General features: G+C 34.8%; 1 protein-coding gene across 1 annotated transcript in view; it reads left to right on the forward strand.

Annotated features, from left to right (window-relative positions):
- The window catches only part of ARFGEF1 (ADP ribosylation factor guanine nucleotide exchange factor 1), a 130,147-nt gene that overhangs the window by 20,484 nt on the left and 95,091 nt on the right, over positions 1-14,572 (forward strand). The window contains exon 2 of the mRNA XM_045560548.1: positions 14,416-14,446. Coding sequence (XP_045416504.1) covers positions 14,416-14,446 — 31 coding nt within the window. The remainder of the gene's footprint in view (positions 1-14,415; positions 14,447-14,572) is intronic.

The following is a 14,572-nucleotide window of genomic DNA, read 5'->3' on the forward strand; positions in this document are numbered from 1 at the left end:
GAGTGATACTGGTCTGTATTTTTCTGTGCTGTCTTTCTGTGCAGTACAATTCTGACGCTAACTACCCATCAGGTCAAATTTAACAGGTTAAGGGCATGGTCCTCCGCAAAACTGTTCTCACTTCTTCAGACATTAGCCACAAGCTTCAGGGTTTCTAGGCCACCCATACTTCTGACCAACTGGCTACAAAATTGGGGGATCCCCTACCCTCTCAGGTTCTGTAGAACAACTCACAAAACTCAGGAAAGTGCTATATTTAGGGTTACAGTAGTTTTGTTATAAAGTATACCAATCAGGACTATCCAAAAGAAGAGACCCATAGGGCAAGGTTTGGAAGGGCCCCACGTACAAAGCTTTTGAGTCCTTGGAATACTTTACCTTCCCACCTTATCAATGTGTGTCATCAACCAGGAAAGCTCACCTAAGCTTTGGGTATTCATAATTTTTGTTGGAGTTTTGTTACATAAGTCTACATTATTGAACTCAGTCTGAAACCCCTTCCCCTCTTTGGAGGTGAGGCTGTGCTTGTGTGGCTCAAAGCCCCAAGTCTAATCACATGGTTGGTCTTTCCAGGATAGCTAATCCCTATCCTGAAACTGTCCAAAGGGCTCACCATCAATAATAAAGATACTTCTGTTAGGAAATTCTAAGGGTTTAGAGGCTTGCTTCTGGTACCAGGGACAAAGACCAAACAGTCTAGTTTCGTTACCAGGACAATATTGACCCTCGTAAAAGGAGTCCAGAAGTGTTCTATCCTTTTCTGTTTTCCAGAGGAGATTGTATAGAATTGATGTTAATTCTTTTATAAACATTTCATAGAATTTTCCAATGAAACCATCTGGTCTAGGAGATTTCATTTTGGTAGTTTTTAAACTATAAATACAATGCCTTTAATAGTTACAGAACTATTCAAATTATTTCATATTGGAGAATTGTGGTAATTTGTGCTCCTTTAGAAATTGGTATATTCATCTCACTTCTCAAATTTATGTATGTAGAGGTCTTTGCATCTAATCTATTTTAATGTCTGTGGTGTTTGTGGTGATATTCTGCTTTATTCCTAATATTAGTAATTTACAATTCGTGTCTTCTTTTTTTTGGTCAATCTTGCCTAGAGTTTGTCAATTTTATTGATCTTTTCCAAAAACCAGCGTTTTCATTGATTTTTTTTTCCTATTGTTTCTCTATTTTTAATTTTATTGATTTTTGCTCTTGTACTTACTATCTTTTTGCTTTCTTTGGGGTTATTCTGTGCTTCTTTTCCTACTTTCTTAAGGTAAGAGCTTACATTTGAGACCTCTCCTCTTTTCTGATGAGGCATTTAGTGCTGTAAGTCTCCCTGTCAGCATGCTTTAGCTGTGCCCCACAAAATTTATGTTGTATTTTCATTTTTATTCAGTTCCATGTATTTTTTTTTTTTAATTTTCCTTGGGACTTCCTCTTGACCCATGGATTATTTAGAAGTGTGTTAATTTTCAAGTGTTTGGAGATCTTACTGTTATTCCCTTTGATTCCTATTATTTATTTCATTGTGGTCAGAGAACACACTCCGTATAAGCTCAGTTCTTTTAAATTTGCTGAGGTTTGTTTTATGGCCTAGAATATGGGCTATCTTGGTGACTGTTTTGTGGGCATTTGAAAAGAATGTGTATTCTGCTGTTGTTGAATGAAGTATTCTAGAAATTTATATCCTGTTGATTGATAGTGTTCAGTTCTATATCCTTGGTGATTTTTTTGTCCAGTAGTTGTATTAATTGTTGTGAGAGGGATGTTGAATTCTTCAGCTGTAATTGCAGATTTGTCTGTTTTTTTCTTTCAGTTCTGTCTCTTCCAGCTTCATGTATTTTGAAGCCCTTTTGTTTGTTGTGTACACATTTAGGATTACTATGTGTTCTTGACCTATTGTGTAATGTCCTTCTTTGTCCTGGTCATTTTTTTGTTTTCAGTTTTACTTTATTTGATAGTAATATAGCCACTCCTGTGGTTTTTTTTTTTTAATTTTTTTTCCATCTGTTTGCTTTCATCCTACCTGTATCATTATATTTGTAATTTCATATAGCTAGCATATCATTGGTTCATATTTTTAAAATCTAATCTATGCCAAACTCTATCTTTTAATTGTTCTTCTTAGACCTTTTATATTCGATGTAATATTGGTATGTTAGGGCTTAAGTTTGTCACTTTACTTTTGTTTTCTGTTATTTTCTCTGTTTTTCTTTCCTATGTCTATTTTGCTGCCTTTGTGTAAGTTCCTTAAAAAATTTTTAGAATTCCATTTTGATTCTTCTGTGGAGTTTTTGAGTATATCTCTTTATATTTGATTTTTAGTGGTCATGCCAGATATTATTTACGATATACTAACCTCAACATTTTACCACTTTGAGTAACCGTAGAAACCTTAACACCATTTAGATCTCTTTATCTTCCCTCTTTATAGTATTATTGTCTTAAGTAGTTCCTCTACATACATTAAGAACCACATAAGACAATGTTTTATTTTTTACGTAAATGTCTAACATAATTTAGAAAACTTAAGAGGAGAGGAATAGTGTTACATTTTCTCATATTTTAACATTCTCTGTGATGTTTCAAAATTTCTTTACCATTTTTATTTCCATATCACATATGTAGGTGTTTTCTGGGACCTGATTTAAAACATTTCTTACTTTGGTTTACAGTCAGAAAAGTTTGAAAACCCTTGATTGAGACCATTCACAATATTTTTTTTGTTTAAAGAGAAAGGCATCTCTGAATTTGAGACTGATGATGATCAGCAAAAAGTATTTTTTTCTCCAAATCACCTGGTTTCATAGTTTGTTTCTTCTAACCAGTTAAATTATTTAAAAACTCATGAATCTAAGTAGAGATTAAGCTTTGTATAAACTCAAAGCAGATGGCTTTAGAAACACTTAATATCACTTTCTGATCCTAATGTTAGATGAAACTGTAAGTACTGAAGGTATGAGAAGGAAAAAGGAAGAAAATAGAAAAACAGGGAAGATTTTATTTTCTTCATCTCTTTTAGTTCTCCAGAATATGATAACATTTGTTGAATGTCTCTTTACTATGTTCCTGGCACTGTGCTAGGTGCTAAGAATGCGAAAAAGAATGAAAAATGTTCCTATTCTGTGCAATAGATCACTAAAGCTTATTCTTCCTGTCTAGCTGAAATTTTGTACCCTTTGATCAGTTACCTCTCATTTTCCCATCTACCCCACCTCCAGCCTCTGGTAACCATCATTCTACTCTCTACTTCTGTGAGTTCAGCTTTTTTAGATTCCCCATATAGGTGAGATCATGTAGTATTTGTCTTTCTGTGTTTGACTTATTTTACTTAGAATAATGTCCTACAGGTTCATCGATGGTGTCACAAATGACAGAATTTTCTTCTTTTTTAAGGCTGAATGGTATTCTTTTGTGATATATCACATTTTCTTTATCCATTCATCTGATGATGGACACCTAGGTTGCTTCCGTATCTTAGCTATTGTGACTATAATAAATAATGCATTGTATATTTAAAAATTGCTAAAGGAGTAGATTTTAAATGTTTTTAGTAAAAAAATAAGTGTATGAGGTGATGGATTTATTAATTAGCTTTATTTAATCATCTCACAATATAAACACATAGCAGAACATCACATTGTACCCCATAAGTAATATATAATATTTGCCAATTAAAAATAAATAATAAAGTAAAATTTTAAAAAAGGAAAAAGAAACAAATGTCCTTTGCCTTCAGTTAGCTCAGAATCAAGGGTAAGCAAATAATCACAGTGCTTTATAAGTAAGTGCTTTATAAAGGTATGTCCTTGGCTCTACAGAAGTATATAAGCAGGGCTGATGAGTGTGGAAAATAGGTGGGAGGCTGAGGCTAGTTGTGGAATATTTCACCTAAGAAGTAAAGTTCAACTTCAGTCTTGAGGGGAGGAGTCAGAGTTTGCCAGGTCAATTCTAGATTATTCAGATTCTGAGGAGGCTGATAAAGGCATATATTACAAGGAGGTTGATTTAGGGGACAAAGCCCTACCTACATTTTATTAAGCTCTGTAACTCTTAACCATCTGGTTCCCTTGGCCACATCTTTACAACACATTAGAAAAACTTCCCATGTTCTGGCAATCCTTTTGTGCCTCTTAGTAAGCTCTCCCATTGGCCAAGAAGTTATTTCAAACCCCTAGCTCCTTAAACTTCTTTCATTCTTTCTGTTCCAGTTATCTATTGCCGTGTAGTAAACTGCCCCAAGACTTAGTGGTGTAATGTAGTTATCATTTTATTATAATCACAGGTTCTGAGTGTCAGGAATTCAGATGGGGCATATTGCTGTTCCAGTGTCTGGGGCCTCAGCTGCGAATATTGAAATGACTGTGGTACATATGAATGGCCAGGAACTGGAATCCTCTGGAGTTTTCTTCACTCACATGTCTGACACCTAGACAGTGATGATATGAAACCTGGGCTCTGCTGGGACTGGTGACTGAGCCATTTTTATGTGGCTTCCAAGTGGCTTGTGCTTCTCTCATCAGGGCCACAGGGTTCCACAAGGGAGGTGTCTGGAGAGCTAGTGTTCTACGAGTATCAGGTAGGATCTATTTAGCCTTTCTGACCTCTGCAGTTGTCCACTGTCACTTCTGCGTTCTACTGGTTATAAATGAATCTCTAAGTCCAGCTCAGATTCAAGGGGAGGAGAATTAGTCTCTATCTCTTGGTGGGGTTGTGGCAAGTCACTTTGTAGAAGAGCATATGGAATGGCAGTTATCATCGTGGCCATTAGAAAGTACAGTCTGTCACATTATATTCATATATCTTGTTTCATGCTGGATATTGGTACTTGAATATCCCCCAGTTGCTTAAAATAAAACATGACCATTACCTCTTCTTCACCCTGCCACTCCGCCACATCTCCTTTTCTTGCTAACACCTCCCTCCCCCACCTCCTATATTAATGAGATTATTCCATTGTTCTTCCTTGTCCATTGAATTTACCTTTCTTTACTCATCCCTACTGTCACAGCTTTAGTTCAAACCATTATCTCTTCCCTAGATTACTGTAATTTTTTTAACTCCTCTATTTTTATTTAATTCTTAGCTATGTGAAATGTGATTCTAAAGTCTCAAATGAGTGGCTTTAAAAAAGTAAACCTAGCAAAATTTGAACATCAAAAGGGATGTTATTTTTAAACTAATCCCTTACATTTATACAATGTTTTATAAATGTTTTATTTAAAAGTGCTTTCACATATATTGTCATAGTTGATTGAAGTCACCATTCTTAATTATAATTGTTCCTATATCATCTTTATATAGAGTAACAGGCTTCTTTGGGAATCTGAGAGCTATAGACTTTTCCTAGAACAGTGTTTGCACACGTACAATTTGAGATGGATCATAGAAGTATTGAAGTTAAGGACTTTTGTTTGAGGTCACATATCATTCTTCAGACTTGGCTCTAAGCCACTTGTGATTGATTGGTGGTTGACTTGATTCCCTTTCTAGAGAATTTTCCTTCTGTGAGATTTTCATTTAAAAGCAGGAGGCAGGTAGGAAAAAAGTGAAAAAGATGAATTCCACAAATATTTTTGAATACTAGCAGCCACAGTTAGTGCTTTGAAGGAGACACCACTTTGGATGTATACATTCTAATGTGTTTATTAAAAACTATCAATTTGACATTGAGGTCTTTCCTCAGATTACCAGTTTAGTTTGCATTGAATAGCTGCTGTTGCTTTGTAAATAATACTATATATAAAACAAAATTGATTTCATGAGAGGTAGAGACAAACTATTCATAGTATGTAGATAATAGAGTTTGTTGAATCCATGTAAGTATTATTTTGAAGTTTATATTTGTACTGTCAAAGGGGAAAAAAGAGCTGCTAATCAAGTTGATAGTAAAAATAATATTATGAGAGGGAATATTTAATATATTTAGATCAGGTGTAATTTGCATGTACTCAGTTTTTATTTTTCTATTTTTTATTTTTAAGTATCAGGGTCTCACTCTGTCACCCAGGCTGGAATGTGGTGGCCTGATTATAGCTCATTGTAACCTCCAACTCCTGGGCTCAAGCGATCTCCCACCTCAGCCTCCCAAGTAGCTAAGACTACATACAGGTGCACTCCACCATGCCCAGCTAATACTTTAAAAAATTTTTTATAGAGACAAGGTCTTGTTATGTTGCCCAGGCTGGTCTCAAACTCCTACCCTCAAGTGATCCTCCTACCTCAGCCTCCCAAAGTGCTCGGATTACAGGTGTTTTTTTGTTTTGTTTTTTTCATCATTCTTTCCAGTTCATTAAATGAGTCTTGTGCCTTATAAACAATGATGACTTGATTTGAAAATACTAAGTGGAACATTTCAGAAATAATTTATACCATAAGTTTTAAATTTTGTGCCGTTCTTAGTAGTTTGATAAAATCTTGTCCTGTCCTGCCTGGAGCATGAATCGTTCCTTGTCCATCAGTCACTTAGTAGTCCTCTCAGCTGTCAGATCAACTGCTGTGGTATCATAGTGCTTGTGTTCAGTCACCCTTATTTTACTCAATAATTTCCCCAAAGTGCAAGGATAGTGATGCTGGCAATTCGCATATGCCAAAGAGAAGCTGTAAAGTGCTTCCTTTAAGTAAAAAGGTGAAAGTTCTCAATAAGGACTGAAAAAAAGTTGTATGCTGAGGTTGCTAAGATCTATGGTAAGAACAAATCTTCTATCTGTGAAATTGTGAAGAAGAAAAAAGAAGTTTGTGCTGGTTTTGCTGTTGAACCTAACTGCATAAATTATGGCCACAGTGCATGGTAAGTGCTTAGTTAAAATGGAAAAGGAATTAAATCTATGTGTGGAACACATGAACAGAAACATTCCAACTGACAGCAGTTGGGTTTGATACTATCCAAGGTTTCAGGCATCCACTGGGGGTCTTGGACACATCTGCACAGATAAGGGAGGACTACTGTAATATATTTACCCTGATAGTTGTAGAATGAGTTTTTCAGTTTACCTGTACCAGTTAATAGAAGTTTGTTTAAATACAGCAGAGTGCAGTGGGTAATGCACTAGTTTAAGACTAAGAAAGTAGTTTCTGGATCACCATTTACCAGCTATCTGACCTTAGAACCAGCCATCATTTAATCTGATCCTTAGTTTCCTCATCTGTGAAATGAGGAATTGTCCTGTGAGAATGCAATTAGGTAATGTATAGAAAAATGTTTTAAACTGTGTATTGCTGCACAAATATAAAGTAATATTGCATATGCTTTACATTTTTCAGCTTGTTTTAAAATACCGTGGTTTTTTATATCGTTACCTTCAGTATTTTGATAAATATTCCATCTACCTTCCCCTGTTTCCCCTTGTCTTTTTCATCTTGTTTCCTTTCTCTTTTCTTTTTTTAAAAATAAATAATAGATATTTGTTTCTCACAGTGCTGGAGGCTGGAAAGTCCAAGATCAAAGCACCAACAAACAGATTCAATGTCTGGTGATGGCCCACTTTCTGCTTCATAGAGGGTTCCTTCTTGCTATGTCCTCAAACATTGGAAGGGGCAAGGAAGTACTCTGGGGTCTTATTTTTGGTTTTTGGGGGGAACTATGGGGGGATTTGTACAGGTTTTGTTCTATTTTTTAATTGGCAAATAATAATCGTATATTCATGGGGTACATAGTGTTGTTTCAATATGTATGATATGTGGTGATCAGATCAAGGTAATTAGTCTATCATCATCTCAAATACTATGTTTTTAAATTGGGAACATTTCAGTATCTTCCTTCTATTTGAGATATGCTATTGTTAACTCTAGTCATCCTACGGTGGTATAGAACACTAGAACTTATTCCTCCTATCTGGGTGTAATTTTGCATTCTTTAACAAATCTATCTGTATCCTTCTCTTCCCCCTACCTTTCCTAGCCTCTAGTCTCCTTTGTTCTACTATTTACTTCTATGAGATCAACTTTTTTTTTTTAGCTTCTGCATATGAGTGAGAATGTGTGGTGTTTAACTTTCTTTTCCTGGCTTATTTCACTTGATATAAATGTCCTCCTGTTCCATCCATGTTGCCATGAATGACAAGATTTCATTCTTTTTTATGGCTGAATAATAGTCCTTGGTGTATATATACCACATTTTCTTTATCCATTCATCTGGACACCAAGGTTGATTCCATATCTTTGCTATTATGAATAAACATGGGGGTCTGATAAAATGATTTCCTTTCCTTTGGATACATTTCCAGGAGTAGGATTACCGGATCATATGGTAGTTCTTTTTGTTGTTTTTAGAGGGACCTCCATGCTATTTTCTATAGTGGCTGTACTAGTTTACATAGTTTATATTCCCACCAACAGTGTATAAGAGTTCCTTTTCTCCACATTCTTGCCAGCATTTGTTGTTTTTTGCCTTCTTGATAATAGCCATCTGAACTGGGGTGAGATGATACCTCACTGTAGTTTTGATTTGCATTTCCCTGATGATTAGTCATGTTGAACATTTTTTCATTGATTTGTTGGCCATTTCTATGTCCTTTTTTTTTTTTTTTTTTTGTGAAACATCTGTTTAGATTCTTTGTCCATTTTTAAATTAGATTTTTTTTCCTGTTGAAATGCTTGAGTTTCTTGTGTATTCTGGATATTAATCCCTTGTTGGATGAGAAGTTTGCAATTTTCTCACATTCTGTAGGTTGTCCTTTCACTCTGTTGATTGTTTCTTTTGCTGTGCAGAAGCTTTTTAGTTTGATATAATCCTATTTGTTTATTTTTGCTTTTGAGGTCTTAGTCATACAATCTTTTCCCAGACCAATGTCCTGAAGAATTTCCCTGTATTTTCTTCTAGTAGTTTTATTCTTTTGGGTCTTAAATTTAGGTCTTTGATCCATTTGAGTTGATTTTTGTGTAGAATGAGAGATGGGGGTCTAGTTTCATTTTTCTGCATATGGATATCCAGTTTTTCCAGCACCATTTATTGAGGAGACTGTCTTTTCCCTAATGAGTGTTCTTGACAGCATTGTCAAAAAAATCAGTTGGCTGTAGATATGTGGATTGATTTCTAGGTTTCTATTCTGTGCTGTTGGTGTGTCTGTTTTTATGCCAGTACCATGCTTTTTTAGTTACCACAGTTTTGTGGTATATTTTGAGGTCTGGTAGTGTGATAACCTCCAGACCTGTTCTTATTACTCAATATTTCTTTGGCTATCTGGGATCTTTTTTGATTCCATACTAATTTTAGGATTTTTTTCTATTTCTGTGAGGAATATCATTGGTATTTTGATAGGGATTGCATTAAATCTGTAGATTGCTTTGAGTAGTATTGTCATTTAGACTATTAATTTTTCCAACTCATGAGCATGGGATGTCTTTCCATTTATTTGTATCCTTTTCAATTTCTATCATCAATGTTTTGTAGTTTTCCTTGTAGAGGTCTTTCACTTTCTTGGTTAAATTTATTCCTAGGTGTTTTTTGTTTTTTTTTTTTTTTTGTGGTTTTTCTTTTTTGTAGCTGTTGTAAATGGGATTTCCTTCTTGATTTCTTTTTCAGCTATTGCTGTATAGAAATGCTACTGATTTTTTGTATATTGATTTTGTATCCTGCAACTTGACTGAATTTATCAGCTCTAAGAGTTTTTTGATAGTATTTTTCTAAATATAAGATCATGTCATCTGCAAAGAAGGATAATTTGACTTTCTCCTTTTTAGTTTGGATGGCCTTTATTTCTTTCTCTTGCCTAATTGATCTGGCTAAGACTTCCAGTACTATGTTGAATAAAAGTGATGAGAGTGGGCATCCTTCTCCTGTTCTAATTCTTAGATGAAAAGCTTTTAGCTTTTCCCCATTTAATAAGATGTTGTTAGCTGTGGGTTTGTCATATGTGGACTTTATTATGTTGAGGTACTTTCCTTCTAATCAGAGTTTTTGTCATGAAGGGATATTGAATTTTATCAAAAGCTTTTTCTGAATCTGTTGAGATAATCATATGGTTTTTGTCCTTCATTCTGTTTATACGATGTAGGACATTTATTGATTTGAGTGTGTTGAACCATCCTTGCATTCCTGGGATAAATCCCACTTGATCATGTTGTATTATCTTTTTGATGTGTTGTTGGATTAGGTTTGCTGGTATTTTGTTGAGGATTTTTGTGTCTATATTTATCAGGGATATTGGCCTTTAGTTTTTTTTTGCTGTTGCATCATTGTCTAGTTTTGGTATTGAGGTTATGCTTGCCTCATAGAGTGAGTTAGGAAGAATTCCCTCTACTTCAGTATTCTCGAATAGTTTAAGAAGAATTGATATTAATTCTTCTTTAAAAGTTTTGTAGAATCCAGCAGTAAAGCCATCTGGTCCTAGAGTTTTTTTGTTGTTGTTGGAAGACTTTTTATTACTGATTCAATCTCATTTGTTGTTATTATTCAGGTTTTCTGTTTCTTCTTGGTCCAATCTGGGTAGGTTGTATATGTCTAGGAATTTATCCATTTCCTCTAGGTTTTCAAATTTATTGGCATATAGTTGTTCATAGTAGTCTTTAACGATCCTTTGTATTTCTGTAGTATCCATTAGGATGTCTCTTTTTTCATTGTTGATTTTATTTGGGTCTTCTTTCTCTTTTGATAGTATAACAATGGTTTGTTGATTTTGTTTATCTTTTCAAAAAACCAACTTTCTGTCCCATTGATCTTTTGTGTTTTTTTTTTTTTTTTTTAGTCTCAGTTTCATTTATTTCTGCTTTAATCTTTATTATTTCTTCTGCTAATTTTGGATTTGACTTGTTTTGCTTTTCTAGTTCCTTGAGGTGCATTGTTAGGTCATTTATTTGAAATGGTTCCCTTTTTTTTTTGTTGTAGGCATTATTGCTATAAATAATATATTTGCTTTATGTATTTTGGTGCTGTGGCATTGGGTGCATATATATTTACAATTATTGTGTTCTATTTCTGAATTGATCCCTTTATTATTACATAATGTCTTTATTTGTTTCTTTTTATGGCTTTTAACTTGAAGTATATTCTGTCTGATATAAGTATAGCTACTCCTCACTTTCGGTTTTCATTTGCATGGAATATCTTTCTTCATTCCTTCGCTTTCAGTCTGTGTGTATCTTTACAGGTGAGGTGAGTTTCTCATAGGCAGCATATAATTGAGTACTTTTTAAAAAATCCATTCAGCCTGTCTATATTTTTTAAATGGAAAATTTAATCCATTTACAGTCAAGGTTATTATTGACAGGTGCGGACCTGCTCTTGTCATTTTGATTTCTGGCTGTTTTTTATATCCTTTGTTCTTTACTTCTTCTCTTATTGTTTATTTTTGCAGTTGGGTGGTTTTCTGTAGTGACAAGGTTTCATTGCTTTCTCTTTCTCCTTTTTGTTTTGGCTCTATCAGTGAGTTTCATGGTTTTACGTGTTTCCGTGATAGTAGTTACCGTCTTTTCACTTCCAGATATAAGACTTTCATGAGCATTTCTTGTAAGACTGGTCTAAGGATGATAAATTTCCTCAGTTTTTGCTCGTCTGTGAAAGATTTTATTTCTTCTTAATTTCTAAAGAATAGCTTTGCTGAGTAAAATATTTTTGGCTACCAGGTTTTTTTGTTTGTTTTTTCCTTCTAGTATTTTGATTATATTATCCCATTCTCTCCTGGCCTGTAAGGGTCCTGCTGAGAAATCTGCTTTTAGTTGAGTGAGGACTCCCTTATATGTGACTTAACACTTTTCTCTTGCTGCTTTTTAAAACTCTTTATTTGTCTTTGACTTTTGACAATTTGACTATAACGTGCCTTGGCAAGGACCTGTTTGGGTTGAATTTATTTGGGGTTCTTTGAACTTCCCGGACCTGGATGTCCATCTCTCTCCTACGACTTGAGGAAGTGTTCTGCTATATGTTATTAAATATATTTTTCTCCCCTTTTCTCTTCTCATTTTGGAACACCCATAATACTAATGTCTGTTCTCTTAATGGTGTCCCATAAATTCTGTAGGCTTTTCTTCATTCTTTCCTTTTTTTTTTGCTTTGTCTCTCTTTGTTTTTTCAAAAGACCTGTCTTTAAGTTCAGAAATGCTTTCTTCTGCATGGTCTAGTCTGTTGTTAAAGCTTTCAGTAATTTTTCATTTCATTCGTTGAATTCTAAAGCTATAGGATTTCTGTTTGGTTCTTTTTTTTATAATATCTATCTCTTTCTTAAATTTCTCACTTGAATCATGCATTGTTTCCCTGATTTCATTGAATTGTCTGTATTCTCTCTTGTGTCTCACTGAGTTTTCTTAATATTATTGTTTTGAATTCTTTTTCTGGCATTTCATATATTTCCTTAAGACTGGAGTCTGTTACTGGAGAATTATTATTTTCCTTAGGAAATAACATGTTTCCTTGCTTTTTCATGGTTGACATGTCCCATCCCTGCTTTGATTTATACACATCTGATGGAAAGTCATGTCATCCAATTTTATGGTGTAGGTTTTGTAGAGAAAGACTTATTGATATGAATGGGTCTTGAAGGGTCAGTTTGGTGGGGCACATTGCCCTTCGTTCTAGATGGACTCAGTAGTGTAGTCTCCATGTAGTTTCTTTAGCTATAATGCATACTAGTGGCGTGAGTTTCTCACTGGCTAGGCTGAGATAGTTTGTGGCAACGCTGGTGCAGCTTTGCCATGGGTGTACTCACCAGGCTGTTCCTCAGGTCAGGGTGCATGCATACATATGGCGGGTCTGCCAACTTGGGGTTTGGCTTGTTGGAGTTGTGGCCACAGGCCTCTTAATCTGGCCAGGAGCATGGACACCTGGTTGCTCAGCCAGCCTGGGAGTGTGCTCACCAGGGGCGGCCTGTGCAGCTGTTTCTCAGGCCTGATATGCAGACACAGCTGCTGAGCTGGTCCAGGGGTATGTCTGCTGAGGGTTTTCCATAGGACTGTTTCTCAGGCCCAGGACATAGCTGCACAATTGCTTGATGGGGCAACCTGTAGGGCTATTTCTCAGGCCCAGGACACAGTCACATGGCTTCTTGGCTGAGAGTGGCCCACAGGGACTGTTTCTCCTGCTTGGGAAGTGGTCACACAGCTTCTCAGCAGGCCTGGGAATATGTCTGCTGGGGGTGGCCCATGGGGCTACTTCTCATTAGTGTTATAAATAGTTGCAGATCATATTTTTGTACTATCCCCCTTCTACTCCTACCACTGATAAAATGGAAAGGGCTTTGGTTCACAGAGAACTAGACTGAAATACTGAGTATCAAGTACCTGGAGCACAGTAGGTAATGAATAAATTGTATATACTGTATGAATAAATTGTGTATACTGTATGAATAAGTTGTGTAAATTGTATAGCAAGGTGATTTGGCAAAGTCGCTTTATAAAGGATTTAATATAGTCTCTGGTTCATAGAAAGTGCTCAGTAAGTGATATTTTAAAATGATTATTAAATTTATAAACCAGTAGTTTATATTACCCTAATTTAACACATTTTGTTTAATATTCTTACATACACATATATAGTATAGTGGTTAATGATCCAAGATCTGGAGTTAGATTACCTAGTGTTGAAACCTGATTAACCATACACCAAGCCATGCAGCCCTCAAACAAGTTATTTAACTTTTCTGCCTTAATTTTCCAAACTTTAAAATTTAGATATGATAATACATACCTTATAGGGTTATTGTGAGGCTTAAATATGTTAGTTACATGTAAAGTGTAATAGTCTACATGTGAAGTGTAATGGTGCTTGGCTCATGTTATATTTGAAGGCCTTTCTTCTAAATTTCAAATAGGTTTAGTCAATTAACCAGGTTCCCGAATATATCACATTTAAGGGTCTTCTATTACAGGTAGGATTTGTCTAATATATCTCATACCTTATAGTATAATAGTGAAAAGAAAAATTTCACATTAAATTGAACATCTGTATTTTATAGGGCTTTGTATAATCATAAATAGAAAAATTGGTTAAATATCAACACATATAAACATATTCAAGAAGTTGTAGTTCTGGTCTGATAATCTCTCTGCAATAGTCATAAGGGGGTTGCATTGAGGTGTTTTTTTTTTTCCTTACCCAACATATGCCTTATATTTTGTGACTTAAGTGTAGCATACACAATATTCTGTTCTTAATATTAATGCTTCTGCGTAATGGAAATAGTTACTTTACACAAAAGGAATTACTTTGAGAAAAGGAAGTGCTTTGGGAATTAGTAGTTTGTAATTTCATGTATATTTATGGTTAATGTACATTCTTCGTATGGTTTTATAATCATGTTTTTTGTGTAAATTAAAAAATTTAGATGAAACAGAAATTTAGCACCTAATTTTCTGTTGAATTTGCGTTCTTCCCAACTTTTTGTAACAGGTCCAAATGCATTTATAAAAACTATAGTGAAATTACTTAATGATTTTTCTGTTGTCAAGTGTTCTAATATATGCTTCTTTTTTTTCCTTCAGAGGAAATAAAAGCGGAAACTGAAAAACAGAGGTTTGTGGGATTTCTTTTCTTTAGTAAAAATAACATGGAAACTTGTCAGTCTTAGGCAAAATACTAATACAATCATCTGTACTTTAGTGTGGCACATTTTCTGTGTGTGATTTATAGTAAAATTAA

Source organism: Lemur catta, chromosome 9, assembly GCF_020740605.2.
Source record: "Lemur catta isolate mLemCat1 chromosome 9, mLemCat1.pri, whole genome shotgun sequence".
NCBI lineage: Eukaryota > Metazoa > Chordata > Mammalia > Primates > Lemuridae > Lemur > Lemur catta.